The sequence below is a fragment of the Canis lupus genome, chromosome 25 (assembly GCF_011100685.1).
Source record: "Canis lupus familiaris isolate Mischka breed German Shepherd chromosome 25, alternate assembly UU_Cfam_GSD_1.0, whole genome shotgun sequence".
Classification (NCBI taxonomy): domain Eukaryota; kingdom Metazoa; phylum Chordata; class Mammalia; order Carnivora; family Canidae; genus Canis; species Canis lupus.
In genome coordinates, this window is record NC_049246.1 from 17,369,034 (window position 1) to 17,396,917 (window position 27,884).

The 27,884-nt window shown below is 34.3% G+C and overlaps 1 protein-coding gene across 5 annotated transcripts in view; it reads left to right on the forward strand.

Annotated features, from left to right (window-relative positions):
- XPO4 (exportin 4) overlaps nt 1–27,884 on the forward strand; it is a 122,524-nt gene that overhangs the window by 60,398 nt on the left and 34,242 nt on the right. For all 5 annotated transcript variants that reach the window (XM_038573500.1, XM_038573497.1, XM_038573498.1 and 2 more), the window contains 3 exons: nt 11,410–11,522; nt 16,079–16,236; nt 16,492–16,666. In XM_038573500.1, coding sequence (XP_038429428.1) covers nt 11,410–11,522; nt 16,079–16,236; nt 16,492–16,666 — 446 coding nt within the window. The remainder of the gene's footprint in view (nt 1–11,409; nt 11,523–16,078; nt 16,237–16,491; nt 16,667–27,884) is intronic.

Consider the following 27,884-nt stretch of genomic DNA (forward strand, 5'->3'; position numbering starts at 1 on the left):
CTTGGTATATTATGTCTTTTCATTAAAACAACTGTGTTCTTGGGATCCCTGGGTGGCTCAGCGGTTTAGCGCTTGCCTTAGGGCCAGGGTGTGATACTGGGGTCTGGGATCGAGTCCTGCACCGGGCTCCCTGCATGGAGCCTGCTTCTCCCTCTGCTTGTGTCTCTGCCTCTCTCTCCCTCTTTCTCTCTCTCTCTGTCTCTCATGAATAAATAAAATCTTAAAAAAAAAATAAAACAACTGTGTTCTTGAGGATTCATATGAAGAAACTTGTATTTGGCATTGATAAGAAACATGTGAACACAGCATAAAGCTCAAGAAATACCATGTTTTGTTTTTTAAAGGCATTATGATCTATAATTCACAAACCATATAAGTTACACATTCATATTTATTTATAATTTATTATATTTATTTGTATATTTAAGAAAGCAAGCAAGCAAGCAAACATGCCAGGGGTAGAGGCTGTGGAGGGTTAGAGAGAGGGAGAAAAAAATGTCAAGCAGGCTCCATGCCTAGCATGGAGCCCTACTATTATGCAGGCTCCATCTCAGCGCTAGATCATGACCTGAGTTGGGATGAATAGTTGGATGCTTAACTGACTGAGCCACCCAGGCACCCCACAAGTAACACATTTAAAATGTACAATTAAATTTTTTCTTTAAAGTTTACTCAAGTTGTGCAACCATCACCAACATTGATTTTAGGATTTAGGGAATATTTATCATTCCAAAAAGAAACCGTTTAACATTCCCGCCTTGGCTACCCCCCCACCCCCCGCGCCCCGATCTCTACCTCCTTTCAGTAGCAACTACTAATCTACTTTTTATCTCTAGATTTTTCTATTCTGGATGTTTTATTTAAATGGAATCATACAAGGGGCAGCCTGGGTGGCTCAGCAGTTTAGTACCACCTCCGGCCCAGGGCAGGACCGAGACCCCGGATCGACTCCCATGTCAGGCTCCCTGCATGGAGCCTGCTTCTCCCTCTGCCTGTCTGCCTGTATCTCTCTCTCTCTCTCTCTCTCTCTCTGTCTCTCATGAATAAATAAATAAAATCTTTTAAAAGAAATAAATAAATGGAATCATACAATATGTGGAGTTTTTGTCACTTTTATGTGCATATTTTTTAACATATTCATTTTGTAGACATATCAGTATTCCATTCCTTTTTGTGTTGCCAGGTAATATTCCATTCTGGATAATACCATGTTTTATTTTGTTGTTCATCTGCTGATCAGTTGATGGTCTTTTGAGTTCCCTTTTTTCTTTTTTTTTTTTTTTTTAGATTTTATTCATTAATTCATGAGAGACATAGGGAGAGAGGCAGAGACCTAGGCATGGGAAAGCAGGCTCCCTCTGGGGAGCCCAGTGTGGGACTTGATCCCAGGACCCTGGGATCACGCCCTTAGCTGAAGGTAGATGCTCAACCACTGAGCCACCCAGATGTCCCAGTTCTTTCTGTTTTTTAATTTTTAATTTTATTTTTAAAATTTTATTATTCACGGGACACACACACACACAGAGGCAGAGATATAGGCAGAGGGAGAAGCAGGCTCCATTCAGGGAGCTCAATGGTGGGACTCAGTCCCAGTACCCTGGGATCACGCCCTGAACCAAAGGTAGACACTCAGTCACTGAGCCACCCAGGTGCCCTTCTTTCCATTTTTTTAAAAACAAATTTCAATATAGAATAATCTGTGAACATCTTTGTATAAGTTTTCTGTACTTGTGGATGTATGTTCCCATTTCTCTTAGACATGTGTATCTGTACGAGTAGATTGCTGGGTCATATGTTAACTGTATGTTTAACATTTTGAAGAACTATCAGACTGTTTTCCATAGTACCTGAACTATTTTGCATCAACATTGGAATGTGTAAGTATTCTGTTTTGCCTGCATCCTCACCTACACTTAATCTGGGGGTTTTTTGTTTATAACCATTCTGTTTCATACAAAGTGGTATCTCATTGTGGCTTAGATTTGCCTTAACCCTAATGGTAAATGCTGTTGAGCATCATTTCCGTGGTAATTGACCATTTGTGTATCTTCTTTAGAGAAATGTCCATAGAGGTCCTTTGTCCATTTTTATTTTTTTATTTTTATTTATTTTTAAAAGATTTTATTTATTTGAGAGAGAGTGTACAAGCAGGGTGGGGGAGAGGAGTGGAGGCAGAGGGAGAAGCAGACTCCCCATTGAGCAGGGAGCCAGACATGGGGCTTGATCCTAGGACCCTGACTGAGATCATGACTTGAGCCAAGAGCAGATAACTGCTCATCTTAACTTATCTTAACTGCTTAATTGACTGAGTCACTCAGGCACCCCTCCTTTGTCCATTTTTAAATGGAGTTATTTAGTTTTTTTTTTAATTTTTGAGTCCTGTACATATTATAAATATATAAAACAAATCCATTGGGAGATGTATAATTTTCAAATATTCTCTACCTTTCTGTGAGTTATCTTTTTACTTTATTGATAATGACCTATGAAACCTAGAAATTTTTAATTTTCATGATGTCTGATTTATTTTTTTTTCTTTTATTTGTGCTTCTGATTATAAGAGGGCTTTGCATAACCCAAGGTCAGAAAGATTTTTTTTAAATAGACCTTTTTTAGAGGAATTTTAGATTCATAGCAGTATTGAGCAGAAGGTAGAGATTTCCTCTTTCCTCTGTTCCCCAACATATATATAGTCTCCCATTATCAATATCTTACCCTTCTACCCCCACCCCACAGAGTTATGTGTTTGTTATCATTAATGAACCTACAAGTGACACATCATTATCATCAAAGTCCATGGTTTACCTAAGAGTTCACTCTTGGTGTCCTCTGGGTTTTGACAAATGTATAATGACATGTATCCACCATTACAGTACCATACAGAGTAGTTTCACTGCCCTACAAACCCTCTTTGTTCCTCCTGTTTATCCCTATCTCTCCCCAAACCCTTGCCAGCCACTGTCTCCATAGTTTCTCCTTTTCCAGAATGTTATATAATTGGAATCATATAGTATGTAGATTTTCAGATTGACTTTTCAGATTGACTTTCACTTAGTAATGTGCATTGAAGATTCCTCTGTATCTCTTCATTGCTTGATAGCTTATTTATTATCACTGAGTAGTATTCTGTTGTCTGGATGACAGTTTACTTACTGACCTACTGAAGGACATCTTGGTTGCTTGTAAGTTTGACTAAACATCTTTGGGTAGGTTTTTGTGTTGACACAAATAGTCAACTTCTTTAGGTAAACAGCCAGGAGCATTGCTGCTGGATCATATGTAAGAAACTGACAGACTGTCCTCCAGAGTGACTATACCATTTTGCATTCTCACTGGCAACGATTGAGTGTTCCTTTAGGTCCACATCCTTGTCAGCATTTGTTGTTGTCAGTGTTCAGATTTTGGCCAGTCTGATAGGTGTGTAGTGATATCTCATTGTTGTTTTGATTTGCATTTCCCTGTGATATATGATGTGGAGCATCTTTTCATGTGCTTATTGGCATATGTATATCTTTGCTGAGATGTCAAGGTCTTTGGCCCATTTTTAAAACTGGGTTGTTTGTTTTCTTATTGTTGAACTTTGAGTTCTTGGTATATTTTGGATAATAGTCATTTGCCAGAAATATCTTTGGCAAATATATTCTACTAGTCTGTGGCTTATTCCTGTAATTAACCTTGTCCTTTACAGAGTAGAAGTTTAATTTTAATGAAGTTCAGCTAGCTTATCATTCTTTCTATCATGGATCATGACTTTGATATTATATATAAAGAGTCATTGTCAAATGTATGATCATCTAGATTTTCTTCTATATTCTAGGAATTTTAGTTTTGTGTTTTACATTTAGATCTGTTAATCCATTTTGACTTAATTTTTCTGAAGGGTGTAAGGTGTGTGTCTAGATGGTTTGTTTTTTGTTTGCATTGATGTCCAGTTGTTCAGGCACTATTTCTTGAAAAGACTGTCTTTACTCTATTGTATTACCTTTGCTTCTTTGTCAAAGATTATTTGGCTACATTTCTGTGGTTATGTTTCTGGCCTCATTTTTCTTTTCCTATGATCTACTTGTCCATTCTTTTTCCAATTCCACACTTGCTTATCGTAGCTTCATAGTAAGTCAGATTATGTCACTACTCCAACTCTGTTCTTGTTCTTAAGGCCACAAATATTTAATCTTATATTTTATTCTAACAGTTCCATGGGTTTTTAGCCCATATAGTTAAGTCGGTCATATATTACATCTATCATCATTTTAAGTTAGCTTTTGTATACAGTACAAGATGGAGATCCAGTTTCATTTTTTTGCATGTGACTATCATGTTCCTGCATTATTTGTTGAAAAAGATATTTTCCAATTGAATTGTCTTGTCCTCACAAGTCTGTGTAAGATTACTAAACTGTAAATCTAACTGTATTACTGGCTTCTTAATTTTATTCCCTTGGTTTTTATGTCTTTTATTATACCAGTGCCACACTGTCTTGATTATTATAGCTTTGTAAGAAGTTTTAAAATCAGAAAGTTTTTGTCCTCCAACTTTGTTGTTTTTTTGAAGATTATTTTCTCTTTTCTGTGTCCATTGTATTTTCTATGAAATTTAGAATTAGCTTATCAATTTCTGCAGAAAAGGCAGCTGGGATTTTGATAGGTATTGTGTTGAATCAGTAGATCAGTTTGGGGAGTATTGCCGTGTTAACAGTGTTAAATTTTCTGATCCATAAACATGGGATATCCTTCAGTTATTTAGATCGTTAATTTTTTACAACAGTGTTTTATGGTTTTCAGGGTAGAAATTTTGTTAAATTTATTCTTGTATGTTTTATTATTTTTAATTCAATTAAATGGAGTTGATTTAACATTATTTTCATATTCATTGCTAGTGTATAGAAATATGTTTTTTAAAAAATTTATTCACAAGAGACACAGAAGGAGAGGCAGAGACACAGGCAGAGGGAGAAGCAGGCTCCCTGCAGGGATCCCGATGCAGGACTCGATTCCAGGACTCTGGGACCAGAACCTGAGCCAAAGGGCAGATGCTTAACCACTGAGCCACGCAAGTGCCCTAGAAATACATTTTTTATGTTAATGTTGTACCATGTGATGTTGCTGAATTTATTGGCTCAAATAGTACTTCTGGTTGATTAAAAAAAATTTATACATATAGTGTCATCTGCAAACCATAATTTTTATTAAATACTTATTATATGTAGGTTTTACATGTGTAGAAGGTAATTTATGAAGGTATCCTCCACCTCAGCCCTGGGTGGAGCAACATATACAGCTCCTGGAATTTGGTAGAATCGTCTCTTGGCCCACTGAGCTGATTACTTACCATTGTGCCCCAGTCTTACTCTCTTGATGAAGACTGAGATGAAATCTACCTTCTTTCATTCTGTTTCAGATCACTGCTGTCCAAAGAAAGTATCCCTGGTCCCGTGATCCTCTCATCCCATCATCCCAGTTTAAAAAAGGGCTCTACAAATCTGGATGGTCTGATCTCTGCCTCCTTCTTAAAACTCTTCCGTGCTATTTTGTTAGAGTTGCTCTCACAAGCTGTTTCCTTCTGCCTTGGTACCTCCTCACATGGACTTTCTCTGCCTGGACACCTTCTCCCCTTTGTCTAATCACCACTTACTTGTGCCTCAGATTTGTACCCTAGATCAGGTTTCTTTTCTTTTGCCCTCTCATATGTATGTCATATCTGATTTTCTCCCACTGGGCTTACTTCTTATTTATAAATTTTCACTTGTAGCTTATTTGAATAAATCTGTTTACCCACTCATTTGGAAGCTTATGAAAGCATGGGTCATGTTTTTGTTCACTATATTGTTTTAGCACCTTGCATAGTCTAGCATAAAGTAAAGATGCTTAACAAATATATATTATTTAATTATTGAAGTAAGGTGATTTGATTCCAAAGTATTATTTTAGTTCTTGGATGTTTGTTTATGCTGCTAAAATTATTTAGCCAGGACTTCACCTGGTATCCATAAATGCTTAAGGGTTTTGGCAATGCTAATCATAAGTGACAGTATCACTTTGTAGTAAGAATGTTTGGCAGGTATGTTTGGTATGTTGACTTGAATAATACTTCTGTTTTTTAGTTTGGTTACACTGCCTTTTATTGATTTTCTATTTTTGTGGATCTGGTTTGGTTTTGGTAAAAAAAATTTTAATTCGGCCTCTTGGGGAAAGCTAACTGGATCATAAAATAGTAATGGGATATAGAAGCCTTACCTAAATTAGGATTTCCAGTAAAGCCAGTGTTACTATTTGCAGGCAAGGCTTGGGAAAACATTCAGGTGAGGTCAGTTCTCCTTTATTTCAAAGGACTTTTGGTTACTTGGACTTAATGCTGTCTGTAAGACTGGGCTCGTTGGTTCTATGTTGTGCCATAAAGAGAAATAAGAGGTTGTATTGTTAGAAGAATTCAGTGACAGATTAAATATTTGAGAAGAAAAACTTGGCTTTCCCTTTGCCTCTGAACTTTGTTTTATTAATGAGGTAACTTAAAAAGAACATAGGAAGATGGAGAAATTAAAAGTTTTTATTACTTTTATAAAATGTTCGTTGTTGCTACAAGATCTTCCTGTATCATAAAATATAAGTTTAGGCTGTTGGAATTTTCATACTCTTTGTTGTATTTATTTGAGGATGATTTATAGTTACTGTATAACTCATTGTCTTCTTTTACCACCATAAAATGATACCCTTACTAAAGGTGTTAGTAAATGAACAAGAACTCATTTGCATTTGTAAGGACCAATGTATTTCTAAAGATGACTTTTCTTTCCTTGTGGTAAGATAATATATGTACTTACTGATAATACTGTTTGTTGTTTGAGACCTCAAGACTTGTTGTTTGGGACAGAAGACTTAGTAGGATTTATCCAGTGACAGTCGGTGGCAGGGTGAGATTCAATTCTCTCCTGGCTCTTAGCCTAGTGTGTTTCTTTCTGATCATGCAGTTATAAAATAGGGCAGGTGGTACATTTATATGCTTTTGAGTTCTTAGAAGTTGCTGAGCTTTCCTAAGCAGAGAACTTCAGAGCTAGATAGGATCATGGTAAAACAAAGGGTAGAGAATAGAGAGTTAATTCTTCACTGTCCTGAGGTGCAGTTGAATTTCCGTCTAGCTGCAGCTGATTTTCCAGAGGATTAAGATAACGTTGAACTTGGAAGACTGGTTGGGTTTTAACTTCAGGATTTGAACCCTTGCTAAGGGGGTAGTGGGCTGGTATTTGTTACAATGACAGAAACCTCATTGTACTGTAACTCATAGTTGTTTAATTTGGTGAAAATATGGGAAGGTAAAATAAGATGTAGACAATATTTTTAAAAAGATAAAAGATTATTAAAAGCAGCTCTGTATGGCTGTTTTACTGAATTTTACTTCATTTGGTTAGAAATGAATTATTCTGATACAAACTATAAATTACTTGAGTTCAGTATTTATTGTAGATAAATGTTTTAAGCCATAGCCCAAGAAAATTCTTAATTTAAAATCTGATTCAGGGATCTCTGGGTGGCGCAGCGGTTTGGCGCCTGCCTTTGGCCCAGGGCATGATCCTGGAGACCCGGGATCGAATCCCATGTCAGGCTCCCGGTGCATGGAGCCTGCTTTCTCCCTCTGCCTGTGTCTCTGCCTCTCTCTCTCTCTCTGTGTGACTATCATAAATAAATAAAAATTAAAAAATAAAATAAAATAAAATAAAATCTGATTCAGATTTATTTAACTAGGATCAACCTATTGTGACTTGTAAGTCTTTGAAAATCCATAGGTGTATAATATGTATAATATGTTTAATATATATAAACCATAGGTGTATAATATGTAAATTAATTGGTAAATAATCACTTCATTGTCAGACTTCTCTTTCATTGATAATACATTTGAATTTTTAAAAGCAGTATAATGTTTAGATATTATGGCATTTTTAAAAAAAGATTTATTTATTTATTTATTTATTTATTTATTTATTTATTTATTTACGATAGACATATAGAGAGAGAGGCAGAGACACAGGAGGAGGGAGAAGCAGGATCCATGCAGGGAGCCCGATGTGGGACTTGATCCTGGGACTCCAGGATCGCACTCTGGGCCAAAGGCAGGCGCCAAACCGCTGAGCCACCCAGGGATCCCTGATATTATGGTATGTTAATGTAGTAATAAATCTGAAACTTTTGGAAACCTTTTTTTTTTTTTTAAAGAAACTATTGCTTTATTTAAACATTAAATACTTTTTAAAAATACTATCTTAAGAATAGAAATGCTGGGGCACCTAGGTGGCGCAGGTGGTTAAGCATCCAACTTTCATTGTCTGCTCAAGTTGTGATCTCCTGGTTGTGGGATTGAGCCCAGCAAGGCTCAATAGCTCAGCATGGAATCCACTTGTCCCTCTCCCTTCTCCTCTGCCCCTCTTCCCTTCCTTTCTCTCTCTCTGTCTCTCTCTCTGTCTCTCTCATAAATAAATAAATAAATAAATAAATAAATAAATAAATAAATAAATAAATAAAATAAATAAATTCTTTTAAAAAAAGGAATAGAAATGCTGGCTATCTGAATTTTAGAGGAAGTCTTTCTGTTTTATTTTTAAAGTAATCTACATTATGAATTATCTGGAAGAGAAGTGATATTTTGGGATATCTTATACAAACATACAGAAATAGTCCATTAATTGGTAATACGAAATTAAAAATTGAATTGCCCTAATTTTTTACATTTGGAATGTACAGATGTGGTCCAGATGGTGTATAAGATTGTTTTACTCACATTGTGATAATACTTCTCAGTGTTTTTTAAATTCGAAAGTAATGATTGTACACCTGAAATACTGTTACTATGAATGTAATTTCAGGTAATACAGAAGAACCCTAATAGCCTTTTATGAAGGCAACCACTTCAGCAGTTTCACAGCACAGTCTGCTAACCAAAACATGTATTTCTTATCAGGGTAGTTTTGTTCTTAAAAATTTGTTCCATTCATTATTACACTATTCTTTTTGTCATGTTTATGTTTAAGTTTTTATTAAAATCCTTTTATGGTAATTCTTTCAATAGAGATATTATTTGTAATTAAGTTACATGGTTGCTGTCTGCCTGGCTGGCTATATTAACAAAATTAACAGATGGTCTGCTTTGTGACAAACCATTTTACTATGGTTATGTGAATCTGTCTCATATCCCACCTAATTTAAAAATTAATTTATACCTTTTGTAAGCTTTTGAAGTACTAATAAATTCTGTTATTTTTCTAGTTGAAAATACTTAGTAGAATTATACACATATATTTTGTTTGTTAGATCTGGATGTCCAACAAAATAACAAGTTTTTTTTTTAAGCCATTTTGATGTAAGATAGCAAACTCCTAAAAAATTGGAATGAGATTGTTGCATTTGCTCAACACAGTACTCGGCATAAGAAATAAATATTTTTCATTACTGAACAGTATATGTCAAAATCATTGCCTTTTAAATAATAAAATGGAACATTGAAATTTAAAGAAATAAAACTGGAGAAAGGGACGCCTGGGTGGCTGTTGAGCGTCTGCCTTCGGCTCAGGGCATGATACCAGAGCGCTGGGTTCGAGTCCCACATCAGGCTCCCTGCGTGGAGCCTGCTTCTCCCTCTGCCTGTGTCTCTGCCTCTCTCTCTCTGTGTCTCCCATGAATAAATAAATAAAATCTTAAAAAAAAAAACTGGAAAAAATAAGTGGAATATTTTTTATGAAGTACAAAGAGTCAATTGCCTTACTCTTGCTTCCTCTATTTCATATACTCAACCCTTTTTTTAATGCCTCAGACTTTTATTGTGGAAAATTTCTAAGATGTGCAAAATTAAAGCACCCAGCTTCTTCAGTTCTGAGTTCGTTTCATCTATACTCTTCCATCCTCAGATTATTGTAAGGCAAATCCTAGACATCCTATGATTTCATCCATAAATATTTGTTTCTCTAAAAGATAATCAAGGCTTCATTTTAGAAATGTGAAAATACCTAGTATACAGTCAGTATATTCTGGATGCAGAACACAGTGTAAACAACATTAGATAGGTGCCTAGTGAGAAAGTGAAATCATTTAAAAAACTACTGATGCACTGAAAACTCGTAGTACTTGTAGGCTGATTTTTTTTTTTTCTCTTTTCAAAAATCCAGGCTGGCTTCATTTTAACAGTTCCTCTTGTGACTTTGACTCTTTCTCTGCACCTCCACAAGGGGGCAGATAAAGGAAGAGAAAAGTGAAATTTTAAGTGACTCTAACTTGAATTTCACTTTTAGTCATCAATCAGATGGAGCTGCAGAACATTTTTTGGAGCGGTTTTAAAGAAATAAGCAAGCCGACTTTTCTTCTGAATCAACTCGTAGTCCCCTCCTTGCTCTTCAGAGACAAAGTAGTAGATATTTCAAAAGGGGATTAATAATCTCTTAAAAAAATGGTTTCCAAAGCATTGTCCTAGCGTTTAATGTTCCAATTTGGTCTTTAGTGAAAATACAGCATTTGAACTTGTATCTAATTCTTGCAAGCTACAGTTTTAGATAGCTGTTGTTGAAATTTCTCATTGAGTGATGGGAGTGTTGCCTAGTTGATGTATTTAGCTGATTAGCAGTGGAAGGGACATAACTCTTATTTTTATGTCCAGACAACTTTCCCTTTTCTTAAAAGCTTCACTTTCTACATCAGTGTCATTGAATGAATTCTATTCATGGATACTTATAAATATATTATGGTTACTTTATGGCAAAGGTAATATTCTATTTGAAGCATGTTTGATATTGAAACACTTGAACACCATAAAAGTAGACTTTTAGTCTGGGAGTTTTAAATGGGTATATATAGAGTTGTATATAAACTGAATATATCTTTGTCTAGAATTGGTATTTGATTAGAATCTAATGTGTGGGAGGGAGTTTTTCTGCTTCAGAATAATGTATATTTGCTCTTCTTTTGTTTGTTACCCAGTAAATATAATTTTTGGGAAAAATGCTATTTTTCCAAGTAGTTTATTATGAGACTTACATTTTGTATATGTGGTTTTAGCTGTTATAAGATGTTGAGGGGGAAGCGATGGGATAAATATGCAGAAATTTATTTTTTTCCTTTTTTGTATGTTTACATTCATTTTTTTTTCATTTTGTGGCAAGAATATCCATTAAGATCTCTGATTATCATGGTTTTTATATCCCAGTATGACATGTAGTTCTGATGAAACTGTTATGTTATATTCCTGTAGCATTTTTTTTAAGACTTAATGCCTTTTATTCCTTAGCTTCATGCATGAATTATGTAGCATATGTGAAGAGGCTTAAACTGTTCCCATTACATTCTTTCTGGATGGCTCCTGTTATATTTAGGATATACTTATACTTTAGACAAAGTAAGAATGTTATTGTTGTTGACCTTGACACCAGATAACTGGGCAGACATTATATAGCTATGTTTGAATCCTCACAAAATGTGCTGTTAAAGCCAACAGAGTCCTGGCGGGAGACTCTTCTGGATAGCAGAGTTATGGAGCTGTTCTTCACAGTAAGTTTTGCTTTTCCTCTCTGGTGGTGAAGGCCAAGGAAGAGTGCTGCTGAGAAGAGTACATGCTTTTGTATTTTTCTTGAGTAAAACAGGACAGATGGCTTTCTCTTCTGAAGGCCTTCTCTTCTAATCAATACTTCTGCTTAAATAGAAGTTATATAGAAGTGTTCTTGCTAATTTATAAAAATGCTATGTAAATATAAAGGGTTGAATATCCTGGAGCTGAAGTTCTCAAGTTTTTTGATCTCAAGACCCCTTTACATTCTTAGAAATTATTGAAGACCACGAAGAGTTTTTGTTTATAGGATTACAGCTACTAATATTTACCATATTAAAAATTTAAACTAAAAACTTTAAAAAATAATTTACTAATTCATTTAAAAATAGCAGTATGAGGGGTGCCTGGTTGCCTCAGTCAATGGAGCATGCAACTCTTGATCTCAGGGTTGTGGGTTCAAGCCTCATGTTAAGTGGAGAGATTACTTAAAAATAAAATCTTTAAAGAAAATAGCAACACGAAACTATTACATATTAGCATAAATAACATTTTAGTGAACAAATAGCTATGCTTTGAGGGGATAAAAAAGTTTACTGAAAAGAGTAGCATTGTTTTATAGTTTTGCAAAACTCTAATTTAGGCTTAATAGAAGACAGCCAGATTCTCAGATCTGCTTCTGCATCCAGTAGGTTGTAATATTATAGGTCAAGTAACCTCAAGGAACTCCACTGTATACCTGTGTGACAGAATAGAAAAAGCAGATACTGTGTTAGTGTTAGTATGAAAATAATATTGCCGTTAGAGACAACCTGACATGGTTTTAAGAATGGCTTGGGATCCCTGGACCACGCTTTGAAAACTGCTGTAGTAGAGTATTGTAGTTTTTAAGTATAATTTATCTTAGTGTTATGAGTAGCAACTTATTTCCATTATAACTTTAAATAGTCCTGTTGATTATTTGCTAAATGTCAAAAGAAGCAATATGTTCCTGTGTTTGCTCATTAGGTTCCCCACTAAGCTGGTGAAAAAACATGTGCGTGGAGTGAGGAGAGATGCTCATCTGCTGTTAATAGTGCAAGCACACACATTAGATGTAAAAACTGGGGTAAAAGTAAAAAAAAAAAAAAAAAAAAAACAGAAAAAGGAAGCCCTTTTACTTATTCCGGACCATTTTAGTTTCTTACCTTTTCATTTGTTAGAAAAATATTATTTACTATCCTTATAATTGCCTTCCTTTTCTAATCAAACCATTTAAAATATTGTAGTTTTGTGGTTTATATTTTAAAATACCTCGAATAAGGTCATTCATCCATGGTTGTATACATAAAAGTGTTCTCAATAGAAATGTTAGACTAAGCATTACCTTACATTTTATTCTTTAAATCAGATAAATGATGAATAAAAACACTGTATTACCAAAGAGATAGATACAACTAAATTAAATTCTGTTGCCTGCCACATCTGACAAATTGTTTTGATGTGCATCCAAGTTCAATTCTTTGTGTTATTTATTTGACTGAAAGAAGATCCCATTCCAGCAGTTTTTGAAAAGGTGAAAAACTTGCTGGTAGTACTGGAAACAACTCCCCCAAATCTGAACAGCTGTCTAGACAAACTAGACAGCTGCTCCTGTCAGCTGTGAACCACCACTTGCAAATAGCTTCTGAATTTGAGAGTTAACCCTTTTTACTGTGTTATTTTAACAGGTTTGTGTTTGTGGCCTCTTGCTTTCATTTAAGGAGCTTATAAACTGTTTTAATTTGTAATTTGTTACAAAGATGACAGTGGCTAATCTTTTAATTTCATTCAGTTTTTATTAAATTTATTTTCAATTATGTGAATTTATTACCTAATATAAAGCAGTTTTCTATTGAATATCCTTGTTTCTCTAGATTTGAGTGGGTAGGCATAACTATGGCATGAAATTAAGAGTTTAAATGTGTTAGTCACATCTGAATTTAGGAATATTCTAGGTTTCATTCTACCCTTCAAAAGTTTACAAATATATCAATTTTTCTTCCATACAATATTAGATAAACCACTATTGTTGTTTTTTTCTCCTTTTTGACTGATTCTCCTTGACCTCATTTATGGTGTCTTTTTTTTTTTTTTCTCTGCTTATGCAAAAATTACTAGTGTTCTATCTTAGTTCTCAACTTTGCTGACTGTATACACTTTCCTTGGGCTATCTCTTCCACACGTTGGACTTGAAGCACCACTTCTGCACCGATGACTCCCAATTCTATATTCAGCACAGGCTGCTCCGAAGTTCCAGGGCCTTATAATCCAAGTGCTTACTGGATATTTTAATTTGGATGGCCCACAGACATCTCAGATTCAGCATGTTCCAATAGAATTTATCATCTTACTAACTTGCTCCCTTTACTCCTTGTCTTGCTTCACCACTCACCTCCTTGGATGTTCTGCTAGCCTTTGCTTTTCTTTATCCCTCTACTTTCCCTATTCAGGTGATGAATTCAGTTTTTAATTTATATAATGTAATTCAATTGTGGTAGAACTCCTTTATAATACTGACATTGGAAGAAGGGCAAGAATCTACTATATTACACTAGAATTAATCATTATCATGAGCTTTATATGGCTCATATTTCAGAGAGCATAAATTAAGTTTAAAAAGTAGATGTAGGTTCTGAGGCAGTTTCTTTATTTTATTTAATTACATAATCAACATGAACTATTTCAGTCATCATATCTTTTGATTCCTCACTTCTAGACCAGGAACGAGCAACCATTTAGCTCTATAGAGAGAAAAGAAACCTTCTTTTGTCCCAGATCACATTACATTGGCAGAATGTACCCCTGGATAATATGCTTAAATGTTGATTAGAATAAAAGGCATGATGGCAGAAATTTAGTTATAGTTTTCAGATAAGGAACTTGGGAATTAGTTGTGTTCAGAAGTTCTCGAATTGGACAATGTATGAATTTGTGTATTATACTTTCAATTTACTATATAAAACTTAAAATGTAATAGAATATATTTTGAGAAACATTTTTTATTATTCTAGACTAACAAATTGGCAGACTTTTTCTGTAAAGGCCAGGTAGTAAATATTAGGCTTTGCAGGTTGTATGTTCTCTGAGGCAGCTATTTAGCTCTGCTGTTGTCCTACAGAAGCAGTCATGGATAATACCTAAACAAATAAGCATGGCAGTGTTCCTTTAAAACTTTTTATTTAGTTATTAAAATGTGAACTTTATGTAATTGTCATGTCTTGAAATATCATTATTCTTTGGTTTCGTTTTCCCTGGCCATATAAAAATGTAAAGACCATCCTATAGACCCTACTAAACCAAGCAGGAGGCCATATCTGGGGGGCTTTGGTTTGCCAGTCCCTGTTCTAGACCAAAGAGTGTGGCATATTTTAAGCAGGTCAGTAGATCAATTAACTTTGTGACGTTTTAGTATTTTAAATTTCTTACAGCCTTAAGTTCAAGGTTTAAAGATGAATGAAATCAATCTGTGAATAAGGATTTGAGTGTCCATTCACTGTGTCCCAAAAATGTACCTGTGAATATGTAAGAGAAATATTCTAACTTTAAGAATTTATAAATGATTTGCAGAGTCAAAGTGAACATAATTTGAAACAAATAGAGAACTAATGTTTAAAATTTTGTGACATTCAGAAAGAGAGATTTGTGTAAGAAAAGAAAGGCTGGAAAAGTCAAATGCTTGTGGAAAGAAGAAAATGGTTGCTGTAAATGTAGTTGGTGGATTTGGATAAAAAGTTACCGCTAATTTCTTTACTAAATGTATTTTCCTTGGCTGTTTAATTATGTCAAATTACAGACATGAAACACCCTTAAAATCTGAGAATATTAATGACACTAAAACTAGGGAGCATTTCCTTCATACAGAGTACTGTGCACCAGGTGTTTCACATCAATATTGCATCATTGAAATAAGATCTAGATGAGGCTTTAAAGTGGACTTAAATATAATTTAAATAAAATTAAGAAAATTTTAGCTGTTATTAATAGCAATGATATAGGATAAGATGAATTTCAAACAAATTGTGGGCAATCTCAGAGTGAAAGAGTGTGTTTATATACTGGTTGAATGAGTGAATGTGTGGGGATTGACAGGTATATTGGTTTTCTAAGTGTGCAACTGTTTACTTCTACTAAAGCAGCATCTATATACTCCTGATTGAACTTGTCTGCTAACTTTAGCAAGTAGCTGTAGCTAGGCATAGTTAGCATAATACAGATGACTGTCGTTGTTGCTGTTTTTAGAAGAAGCAGTATGTCTGACTGGCTGGCATCTGTTTCTCTCTTTGTCATAACATGCTGGAGACAGTTCAATTTTCAAAATGTAGGTAGCCCTCAGTTAAAAATCACTTGATAAGTCTAAAATCATGGCCTGTAATGTAAAGTGGACTGAGGGGCAATTTTCAAATTTAGTTAAGTTCAGGAGTTAATTTTCTAGAAATAACCAGCAACAGTGAATTTTTCTCTTACCTCATTCGGCATGATAGACACGTGACCCTTACAAAAGAAGAATTTGTTTTTATGGATTAGTAATTCTTTCTAACAGGTACATCGAAAAATCAGAGAAGATTCAGATATGGCACAAGATTCTCTTCAGTGCCTTGCCCAGTTAGCTTCTCTTCATGGACCCATCTTCCCCGATGAAGGATCACAAGTTGATTATCTAGCACACTTCATTGAGGGATTACTGAATACTATCAATGGGTAGGTATACTTGCCCTTTATAACTGAAAAAGGAACTTTCAGTTTTTTATGTTTAACATTAGAGGAGAAAAAAAAACCTAGTGATTTTTTTTCCCTGTTTATATTTTGAAGTATAGTTATGTGGGTAATTTGAAATTAATACACAAAGATGTGGCCTTTAAAAACGAGTAGGTGATAATATTTGCATGTTTAGCAATGAGTTCTTGGGACTTTTCTTCTACCACCACTTAATAATACTCATTACTTGATTTGTAGAATTGAAATAGAAGATTCTGAAGCTGTGGGAATCTCCAGCATTATCAGCAACCTGATAACTGTGTTCCCTCGAAATGTTTTAACTGCCATTCCAAATGAACTTTTCTCGTCCTTTGTTAACTGCCTCACACACCTCACTTGTTCTTTTGGGCGAAGTGCTGCATTGGAAGAAGTGGTGAGTGCCTATTCTAAGATAAATTGTATCTCTTTTTTACAAGGAAATTTGCTATGCCTCTACAGCATTTCTCATGACAAGTAATTAAGCAAGTGCTAGGTATTGTTAAAATTGCATTTTTGTTTACGTGTGCCAATTATTTGTAATCTGTGTTTAGAAACAGTACTTTTAAAATTTTGTGGATTAAAATCACTTTAATAGATTAAATTTATTAATGTCAAGATTTTAATTTTGAGATAATTCATTATCTGGATGTAGGAAATGGAATGAAGTGTTTATACTAAAAATTATGTTGAAAGTCCATTTTAACAATGAAAAATTTAAGTTTAAAAACTAACATTGTGGTATGGTTGCAGTTTTTTTTTTTCTTTTAAAGATCTAAAAATTTTGGGCTACCTGGAAATTATATAAATATATTTGGTTCAAATTATTGTAATCATGCCATTTTTTTGATGCCTAAGGCTTAATAGTATATCTTGGTAGAATTTCATTTTCTTTAAATTAAAATCAGTAACAGTACTAAATATTTTTTTTGTATACGTTTTCAAATGTATATTTTCCAAATATAAAATTTAATTTAAGAAACATGTACTAAAACTCCTTGACAACACAGCTGTGTTTGTAACAGTTACTGGGTGAATAACTGCATTATTCATGGGAAATAATTGATTTTTTCCTCTGTAGTGGTTCTTAAATTGTTGAAACTACTTTTTCTTTTTATGAATCAGAATGTGTTTTTTTTTCCAAAGATCATAAGTAAAAAGAATATTTGTAGATATCTGTTAGAATTTCACGTTAAGTCCTGAGTTTCATCTGGCAATGTCTCTCTGAGTTTTCATATCCCTTTAGGGGTGTTCAGAAAATAGAGAACTCAAGAATGATTTATATAGTTGGATACTTTAGTGGTTTGGTGAGGAAAGGAACCAGATCAGGCAGATATTTGTGTTTTAGAAAAAAATGTAGGTAGTGAAGAATAGAAGTTTAAAGGCATCATATGTGAGATTTGAATTTCTCGGGGAGAAAAATTATGTTCTAAGCATGGAAATACGGAGAAATTTTAAATATTTAAGCTTTATTCAAACCCCTTGCAGATTATCACGAATTCTGAATCAGTCAGGTTTCATTTAACATGGTTTCATTGTGCTTCCCCCCTCCTCCCTGCTCCGCCTTGGTTTTGTTTGTTCTCTCTTCTAAACCAGGTGGATTAAACAGTATGTTGATCACATATTTAGAAACACAGCTATTTTTGAGTTTCTGTTTGTGATTAAGGAAGTTCCTAAACATTTTATAGAAGAATTACTGGAAGATAAATAACATTCTTGGTTTGCAGATTTTAAGTTTAGAATTCATTTATTTTGGCCAGGAGACTGATAACTTAGAAAACAGATTTTCTGTCAAGTTTGGTAGAAAAATTTTAGAATACAGAAAGCTTAGATACACTTGCAGAATTGATGTATATTGTGCTTGTTTCACAAGAAGGTGTGCGATAGTTAAGATATACCTAATAGATTTCATTTAAGAAAAGTGTTATTTCTTTTCATTTGTTTTAATTAATTTCTTTTAATGTTTATGACATTTAAAAATGGTTTTAGAAATAATTGGTTACCTACCTCTGAAACTAATAATGCACTATATGTTAATTAAATAAATAAATAAAAATAATTGCCTACCTATTAAAAAAGGCAAAGCTTTATCTAAAGCTTTGTATTACTCAGAGTAGCCAGACAGCTGAGGTTTACTGAAGTTGAGGGCTAAAAGGGAGGCCCCACAGGGTGAGTTGCCAGAAGACTAAACAAATCCTCCTAAATGTCATCTCAACCTCTTGTGATTTTCGTTATATTTTGTGTATGCTGGGAAGGGGATCCTGGGAAATGTGCGGCTGATATCAAAGTACATGAACAAATCTAGAGAAACCAGAGTGGAAGTGCTGGGACATAGGTCACATCATCTTTTGTTTCCTTGGGCACCCAGTGATTATAGTACTGGTACATAATACATAGTTGTCGATCTCCGATGTAAAAGTATATTTAAAAAAAGAATCTTTTAAGTAAAAAAATAGGAAAATTGAGACATGTCTTTTAAAAAACTGCTTTGAGAGTCAGCGTGATACAAAAAAATCATGAATTTTGGAAGGAGACAGTACTGTCATGAGCCAAGTAATTATAAATTACAGAACCTTGGACAAATTGCTTAACCTTTTTTGAACATGTTGATATAGATAGGATAATTTCTTCTAATGTTTTGGGGGGATGATTAGCTATATGGAAGTGCCTGTACAGTATGCACAATAAAATGTGGAATAATGTAAAAAATGAATCTGTATAATAATAACACTTATTGAGAGCCTGTGTTTTATACACTGTCTTACCAAGGTAAGACAAGTTCTTGAGTTATGTGTAAACCAATAGTTTTAATACTACTTTTCTTTACAATTTTAATTTTGTGAAATGTTTTGTTTTTTCCTAATAGCGAAGGAGAATTTTTTCCCATTAGGAAGATAAACTCAGCATATACACTTTTGTGTTATTGTGAAAGTATTTTTTCAAAACTATACTTATTTAGGAATACATATAGATTGTCTCCTTTTTTAGATATTTATGTCTCTGATGAGATTATGTGGCTGTGCTAAGAAAAAAAAATCTATACAGGAAGAGAAATTTGTGATACTAATGTGCATTTAGTGAGGTGTACCTTTGCTTGGTGGCTTTAGTCTGTGTGAAGACAGTTATTTATGACTGTTCTTCATCGTGCAGGGAACTGAAAGTCTGTGCTCAAAAAGAGCAATTCCAGTCTTCAGCCAAGTTGTTCTGTTGGCTCTTAAAATTTTCTGGTATTGCTTGAGGCTTCCTGAAGCCAAGAATTTTTTTCATTGCCATTGCACCTTAGAAATCAGATTATTGTCTATTACTGGAATGAAGAGGTGAGAATGACTAGAGAGATGGAAACATTGCCTTAAAAATTAAAATTCTAAAAAAATAATAGTTCATGTTATATTGTTTTATAAGATGTTTATAATACTAGTACATCCATTGTAATCAATTCAGTGAAATTTAAAGAGAATATGACCTGAACTCTCTACTCTAGATTGTTTCTCAGTTTCTTTGGTCAGTAGAAAATTTTAAGTTCAGCCCCCAGGTTCGTCAGACAGGAGACACATAATTTGTTCAGTTAATTGAGCAGAGCAGCCAAGGACAATGCTTAAACCTTGAAGTGTATGTAAAGTGTATGTGTGTTTGGGTGTGCATATGTATTTCCAGGTGGGTATGTAAAGGATATGGTGGTAGGTAAACTTTGTAAAGAAAAAACTTTCATTGTAGTACATCTGTAGCTTAATCTCAAGACTTGCAGGACAAAATTGTAAAGAGGAAGGTATTTGATAAAGTTGTTAGGGAGTCCATTATAAAATGTAATGTGATAAAGTAACTTTGCAGTTTGTTCAGTGAGTACATGTGAAGTTCATCATTCTTCATTCAAAATCTAGTTTATCTGACTCAGTGGACAATTACTTTGTGGGGAGGAGTTATAGTGAAAAGGAATGCATTGAAGCCAAGTTATAAACTGAAATTTAGAAGTGGGAAGCATAAATTTGGACTGTTTCAGTGATAAGAGAGAAAGCTTTTAACTCCCTTTCTGGCATGGTGATGTGTGTAGTGTGTGTAGTCGGCCTTGCCCCTTAACTCACAAGAGGAAGCGACTGTTTGAAGAAGCCATGTCAACCTCCCCCACCCAGTGGTTTTGATGGCCAGGGAAGAATAAATTGGTGATATTGTAGAGAGCAAGACAGCTGTCCAGTCCGATTATGTGCATTCATTTCATCTGCTTGAAAGAGTTAAAAAAGAATTAGAATGAGGTGCATGAATATTTTTTAAACTTTGCACATTTAAAGTATACATATTCTTTTAAATACTAACAGTAAATTTACCTCTATTATTTAGAAGAAAATTGGCTACAGTTATACCTTAAGTAAAGATTCTTATTAAAAGAAGTCTTTAAAAAAGAATTTCATTGTTTAATCCTGGTGGGATGGTAAAATTATGAGTGCAGTGTTTCCTGACTTGTATGAGTCACCTCGGGTTTTCTCAATTTGCTGTGCTAATCCTAGCACAGAACCAGTGTTTATATTTACAAAATTCTTGCACTTGAGTATAGTTGGTTGAGAATAAACCTTACTTATTATCATAACTGTTGTTCCATATAGTATTTTTGTATTATTTTAAACAGTAATATTAGCATTAGAAGCATAACTAGATCTAATGTGCCAGGGGTTCAAAAACAAACACTAGAGTGAGGCAGAAAAAAGGGATTGCCCTCCTACGCCTTATAAGCCAGGCAAGTCCCTGAGATGTCAACCCACAAGGATTACTGCTGGATTAATTCAATTCTGTAAATATTTATTGACACCTGCCATGTGCCAGGCATGGTACTTGATGTATATATATTACTTAGGATTAAGAATTTGGAAATTCATATGCATTCCTAAAAGGAAGAAAGTATATTGATCAAAGAGTTTATAATGTTTAAAAACTTTCTGAAAATTGCAGCTTCGACTCTTGGTGTTTTTATGGGGGCAGATTTTTTTTTTTTTTAAGTGATCTATCTATAGGATTCTTCTAACAGCTGCAATACTTGTCCACTAAATCAATTTCTCTTGGGGGATTTTAGAAGCCAGGAATACTGTCAGCTCATAGGTATTCTGAAGTTTAGTTCTGTGCCTTTAGGATGGGCTAGAAAAAAAAAAAAAATAAGAGAATAAATAATTCCTTTGGCATTTAACATTCAAAGACTTCTAAATTTTTAGAGTTCATGAAGTTTTATTTGTGACATTTCTGTGATTTTATCCATATTGTCATCATATTTGCCTTAAATAATGCTATTCCAGGAAAATAATCTAAATTCCTCCAGCAGATGAATAACAGCATAAACTAATAGTTTTTTCAGTCTTTAATCTTTCATATGTCATTTCTCAGTAATGTTTTATATTGTGCCCTACTTATATTATTTGATCTGTCATTGGACTTCAGGATTGTGCCAGTGCCTGTAAATTTTAAACTTACTGTGAAATATTTCACTGATATAAAGTAAGCAACTTCTTATTTCTTATGTACATAAAAGTCATAAAAAATAATAAAATAACAACTGTATACCAGCCTCCAGATTAAGAAATAGTGTATTGATAGAACCTTTTTTCACCTTTACATTTACCTGTAGTCCCCCCCCCCCCCCTTTTTAATCTCAGGCACATTTTTGTCTCATCAGTTATTTCTGCCAAATGATTTTATTCTTCATTGAAAAAAAAAAAGGCTGGTGAACTCCTAGTCAGTGTTCTTGGCACTTTTTCCCCAGCCTCTACAATCTCTGATTGTTAATTTGTTTTCACTCCCAAGTCCTTGTAAAGAGTAATACAGTAGCAGCAGCCTCAGGCTGGAAATATGGTACACAAACCAGGTTAAGGAACTTTTTAAAGATTATTCCTTAGAAATAAAATTATCTGTGTGAGAATGAATTATCTATATCCATCTTATTGCATTTTTTTAAAGTTTTTTTTTTTTTTAACTTATTTGAGAGAGAGAGCAGGAGCAGAGGGGAGGGGCAGAGGCAGAGGGAGAAGCAGACTCAACTCATATAGTTTGTGTTTACATGTAAAGAGAATACTGATGATCAAAGAATGAGCTTTTCAATTTCATGGAGAATATTTGGAGTTCTCATGTTGGTTATTTGCTGTTTGCAGAGAAAAGATCTATTGTAGTGGGATGGATCATACCAAATATCTGATAGTAACTGTAGTCCTGTTGTAGTTAGGGAAGAGATTTGGAGTTTTTTACAGCATAACAATCAAATTTAGAACTGATCTAGCATGAGATGTATTTTCAATACAAGAGATCTCTTATGTACTTTTACAGTATCATATTAGTATACTCACGTATACTTTATTTTTTAGAACAATTTTAGATTTATAGCAAAGTTGAATGAAAACTCAAAGTTCTCTTATCCCATCCTTTTCCCTGCCTCTACAAATGCAGACAGCCTCTCCTACTATCAACATTCCCCACCAGTATGGTAAACATTTGTTGTAGTTGATGATCCAGGACTGACACATCCTTATTCTCCAGAGTCTATAGTTTACATTAGAGTTCACTCTTGGTATTATGTGTTCTGTGGATTTTGACTAATGTGTCATGACGTGTGTTCACCACTATGTTATCATACAGAACAGTCCTTTGTACTCCACTTCCTTCCCCTTACCCCTGGTAACCACTAATCTTTTCACCAACTCCATAGTTTTACCTTTTCCAGAATGTCATATAGTTGGATCAAATGATAACGTTAGATTTTAATTTCTGAAATTCAGTGCAGTGTTCAGAAAGGGGAACAGTTTCTCACACACACACACACACACACACACACACATATATATATATATATATATATATATTTTTTTTTTTTTTTTAAAGCTGCATTTGACAGCATCTTCATAAATAAAATTAACTGGGGCAGCCTGGGTGGCTCGGCGGTTTAGCGCCGCCTTTGGCCCAGGGCGTGGTCCCAGGGTCCTGGGATTGAGTTCCGCATCGGGCTTCCCTGCGTAGAGCCTGCTTCTTCCTCTGCCTGTGTCTCTGCCTCTCTCTCTGTGTGTCTCTCATGAATAAATAAATGAAATCTTAAAAAAATAAAAATAAATAAAATTAATCACTATTTTTTTTATATTCATGTAGATACGAGACATAAAAACAGGTATTTTTCTATTGCTGAAGGGCTCCAGATTCACTGCTGTATACACTTCTAAATTAATTATGAGCGTTGAAATGTAAGTGCTGTTATCATAGTTTACCTTTTCCACTCTCCATTCCCAAATGGAGTAAAGTGGGGTCAAGTAGTCGCATAAGCTCTAAGCCCCTTTCCAAAGCCTTTCTGGCAGCAGGCCTGACAATACTTAGGGCATGAGCACATAGTGTCTAGCTTGGACTCCTTCGTCATCTCTGTGCACGTGCTCTGGCTTGGCTGCTGGGTGTTGGCCAGTGTGGCCATGGAGCAGGGCCAAGGTATTATGAAAAAGCACTTGGTTAGGTTTCAGTTCTCCGTGATGAGACTGAAAGATTTAGTTGCCAATTGTCATCAACCAAATTTCTCACACTTTGCCTGATGAGTTACTTATATTGGTATCCAGAAGGAACCAGAAGACTCTTTAGAAGTTTTTAGTTCTTATTTTAAATCGCCATCCAATGAATAGGGCTCTTATAGTCTGTGATTTTTCTGCCTTGTCTAGTATCAGAGCTTTATAGGAGGGATTATTGCTCTTTTAATAATAAAAAAGCTTATAAGGCTTTTACATTTTGCTTGTACTTTTCTATATTTGAAAAATTAAACTGTGATAACATTCATTATGTATGTACTAAAGAACAACAAAGATGGTTTTTAAAAAATGTCCTGCTGCTTCCTTTTGAGATACTGAAGGTCAGAGGATGCTATTCCATAAGTTCCTCTTAAGATATGTTACCAGTCTGTTTATTTTGGCAAGATAAACTGTTAAGACTTAACAAATGATGTCTGCAAAACACGTGCCTTGTTAAGTATATAAACAGGCCACAGATGTTTCTTTGGGAAGAAACTATTTTATTCATCTCTGTATTCCAGTGCTTTGCTCTTCGCATTCATTATATTTTTGCCATCAAAGGAATAAAACGACCCTTTTTTCCTGCCGCTAATAACACATTGAGCACTGTGCATGGCCATTTTAGCACTGTTTGTTCATTTTAAGTTGAGATTTTTTTTTTAATTTTTTTTTTCATTTATTTATGATAGTCACACAGAGAGAGAGAGAGAGAGAGGCAGAGACATAGGCAGAGGGAGAAGCAGGCTCCATGCACTGGGAGCCTGATGTGGGATTCGATCCCGGGTCTCCAGGATCGCGCCCTGGGCCAAAGGCAGGCGCTAAACTGCTGCGCCACCCAGGGATCCCTGTTTGTTCATTTTATAGATCTTTTCCTTAGTCCTCAAAACCACTGTCAATGATTTTATGATGTCATATTTGATACAAAAAAAAATAATGTTGTTCTAAAACATAATCAAATCACCATGGGTGAACCCATGACCCAACTCAAGAACATCACCAGTACTGCAGTAGTGCAGTAGAGCTTTTCCCCTCTTCACCTCTGCAAGAGAAGTGACCACTGTTCTGAATGTTGTTTATTCGCTTTAAAATTTTTGATCATTCCGAGTATGTTAAATGCTTGCGTTCCACTTAGGCCATAATCTCAGGGTCCTGGGATCAAGCCCCATGTTGGACTTTCTGCTCAGTTGGGAAGCCTGCTTCTCCTTCACCCTCTGCCTGCAGCTCCCCCTGCTTGTGCTATCTCTCTCTCTCTCAAATAAATAATCTTAAAATTTTTTTCATCATTTCTATGTGTAAGATATATCACTGTGTGGGTGTTATACCACAATTTTCCTCCATTCTGCTCTAAACGAACTTTTGAGGTTCTTTTTTTGCCATTACAAACAGCATTATAGTAAGCATTCTTCTGTGTATTTCCTCGCATACATTTGTGAGAGCTTTTGTAAGGTCTAAACCTAGAAATAGAATTTTGAGGTAATAATATATGTAAATGTTCAGTTTTACATGATAGTTTCAAATTGTTTCCTGAACTCCTGGGACCAGTTACATGTTCAGTAGTGATGTGTGTAAATTCTCATTTATCATGTCTTCACCATCACAGTTTTGTCAAGCTCGTAAGTACACAATATATTCTTAATTTATATAATTGTGCTAGTAATGTTGAGCATTTTTTCATATATATAATATGATTGTTGTGGTTATTCCTATGAAATGCTTGTTCAATCCATCGCCCATTTCCCTATCAGCTTGTCTTTTTCGTACTGCTTTGTTGAAAATCTTTATATATTCTGTACACTAATTTTTTTTGTCTAGTTACTTGTTGCAGATCTATCTTCCCAGTTTTGTGGCTCTTCTTTTAACTTTATGGTATCTTTTTTCTTACTATTAATTTGGAATAATTTTAGACTTACAGAAAAGGTGCAAAGACAATGCCTTTTTCCATGTTATATAACAATGGTACATTTGTCAAAACTAAGAAATTAACATTGGATGTGTTATTATTAACTAAACTTACATGCTTTATTTGGATTTCACCAATTTCCCACTGGGCATTTTTCTATTTAGGATACAGTCCTGAACACCATATTGTATTTAGACTTTATGATGTCTTTTGATGACATGTTTTTCATCTTTGTGTAGTTGAACTTAATGTTATTCATTTTATGATTGGCATAATTAGGGGCATTGGCTGGTTCAGTCAGTAGAGATGCAGCTCTTGATCTTGGAGTTGTGAGTTTGAGCCTTATGTTGGGTGTAGAGATTACTTTAAAAAAATTATTTGCATTATTAGTTCTTTGTTTCAGACAACTACTCTTCCTGTGTATTCTTCTAAATGTTTTAAAAATTTGCCTTTCATGACTTGATATATTCCCAGAAGTAGAATTGCTGGATTAAATGGTAATTCTGTTAATTTTTTGAGGGCCCTCCACACTGTTTTCCATAGTGGATGCAGCAATTCACAATCCCACCAACAATGTATAAGGGTTCCCTTTTCTCCTAATCCATGTCATTATTTATTATCTCTTGTCCTTTTGATGGTGACCATTCTCACATGTGTAAAGTGATATCTTGTTGTGATTTTGATTTGCATTTCCCGAATGATTAGTGATGTTGAGCATCTTTTCATGTACCTGTTGGCCATTCTTATATCTTCTTTGGAAAAGTGTCTATTCAGGTTCTTTGTTCATTTTTAAATTAATTATTTGTGGGTTTTTTGCTGTGGGGATATAAATTCTTTATATTTTTTGGATATTAACCCCAAATCAGATTTATGGTTTCTATTCCCATTCCACTTTTCACTTTGTTTCTGGTTTCTTTTGGTATCAACAACATTTATTGAATAGCCCTTCATTTCTCAATGACTTATAGGACTATCACTGTCATATATCTAGTTTTCACATAAAAGTGGATGTTTCCTGAGCTCTCTAATCACTTCCATTGATCAGTTGTCTATTTCTGCACTTACATTTTGCTTTGTTTTAAGGGGATGTCTAAATATTTGATAGAACATGCTCCCACCCACACCCCCACTCCCTACCAGTTCTTCCGAAGAGCCTTAGGTATAATTGGCTTTTTATTCTAACATGTCAGTTTGTTAAGTTGGGTTCTGGATTATGGGGAATCTTTAGTGAAAATGAGTATCTCCCAATATTAACTCTGTCCATAAATGTGGTATTTCTGTATACTGATTTAAGTCTAATTCATTGTCTTTACATAAAGAAATACATTTTTTTAGTACCCCCTATTTTGTTGCTGTTGTAAATAGTATCTTTTTTTAAATCTCATTTTTCAGATTGCTGCTGGAATAGAGAATGCAGTTGGTGTTTGTATATTGATCTGATATTTACTAACCTTTCTAAATTCTTATTGGTTCTAATAATTTTTCTTTAGAGTCTTATATCATCTGTTAATAATGATAATTTTGCTTTTCAGACTTCTCAATTTGTATTTCTTTCTCTTATAATACATTTCTTTTTCTTATTGTACAGTGTGGAATATAAGTGGTAACAGAAGACATCTTTTCTGATTCATCATTAGGAATAATGTTTGCTCTTAAGTTTTTGAGCTATTCTTTAATTGGAATTGCTTATAGGTTTTTGTAAAACATGAATGAGTATTGGATATTATTAAATGCATTTCTGCTTAATCTGTTAATGAACTGAATTGTTTTTATGGATATTTCTCATGGTAAAATTACCCTTGCATTTCTGAGTTGAACCCACCTGGATGATCACGTATTATGCCCTTTTATGAATGACTGGATTTGTTTGTTGTCAGAATTATAACAGCTCCACAGATTACTCTGTAATGGATTTGTTTTTCTCTTCTCTAGATCAGTTTGTATAAGATTAGCTATTTTGTTTTGTTTTGTTTTGTTTTGTTTTTGCTAGTTCACTAGATTTCACCTGTAAATCTGCTAAGCCTGGTATTTTCTTTTGGAGAAAAATTTAAACTAACAAAAATTTTAAATGGTTATTTGTGAGAGTATTCAGGTTTTCTTTTTCCTTTTATTCTTTTCCTTTTATTCTTGATCCAAATACCAAGTTACAGTTTTTCTAGGAGTATGTCCATTTTTTTGTAAGTTAAGTTTTTTACTTCCACTTTTTT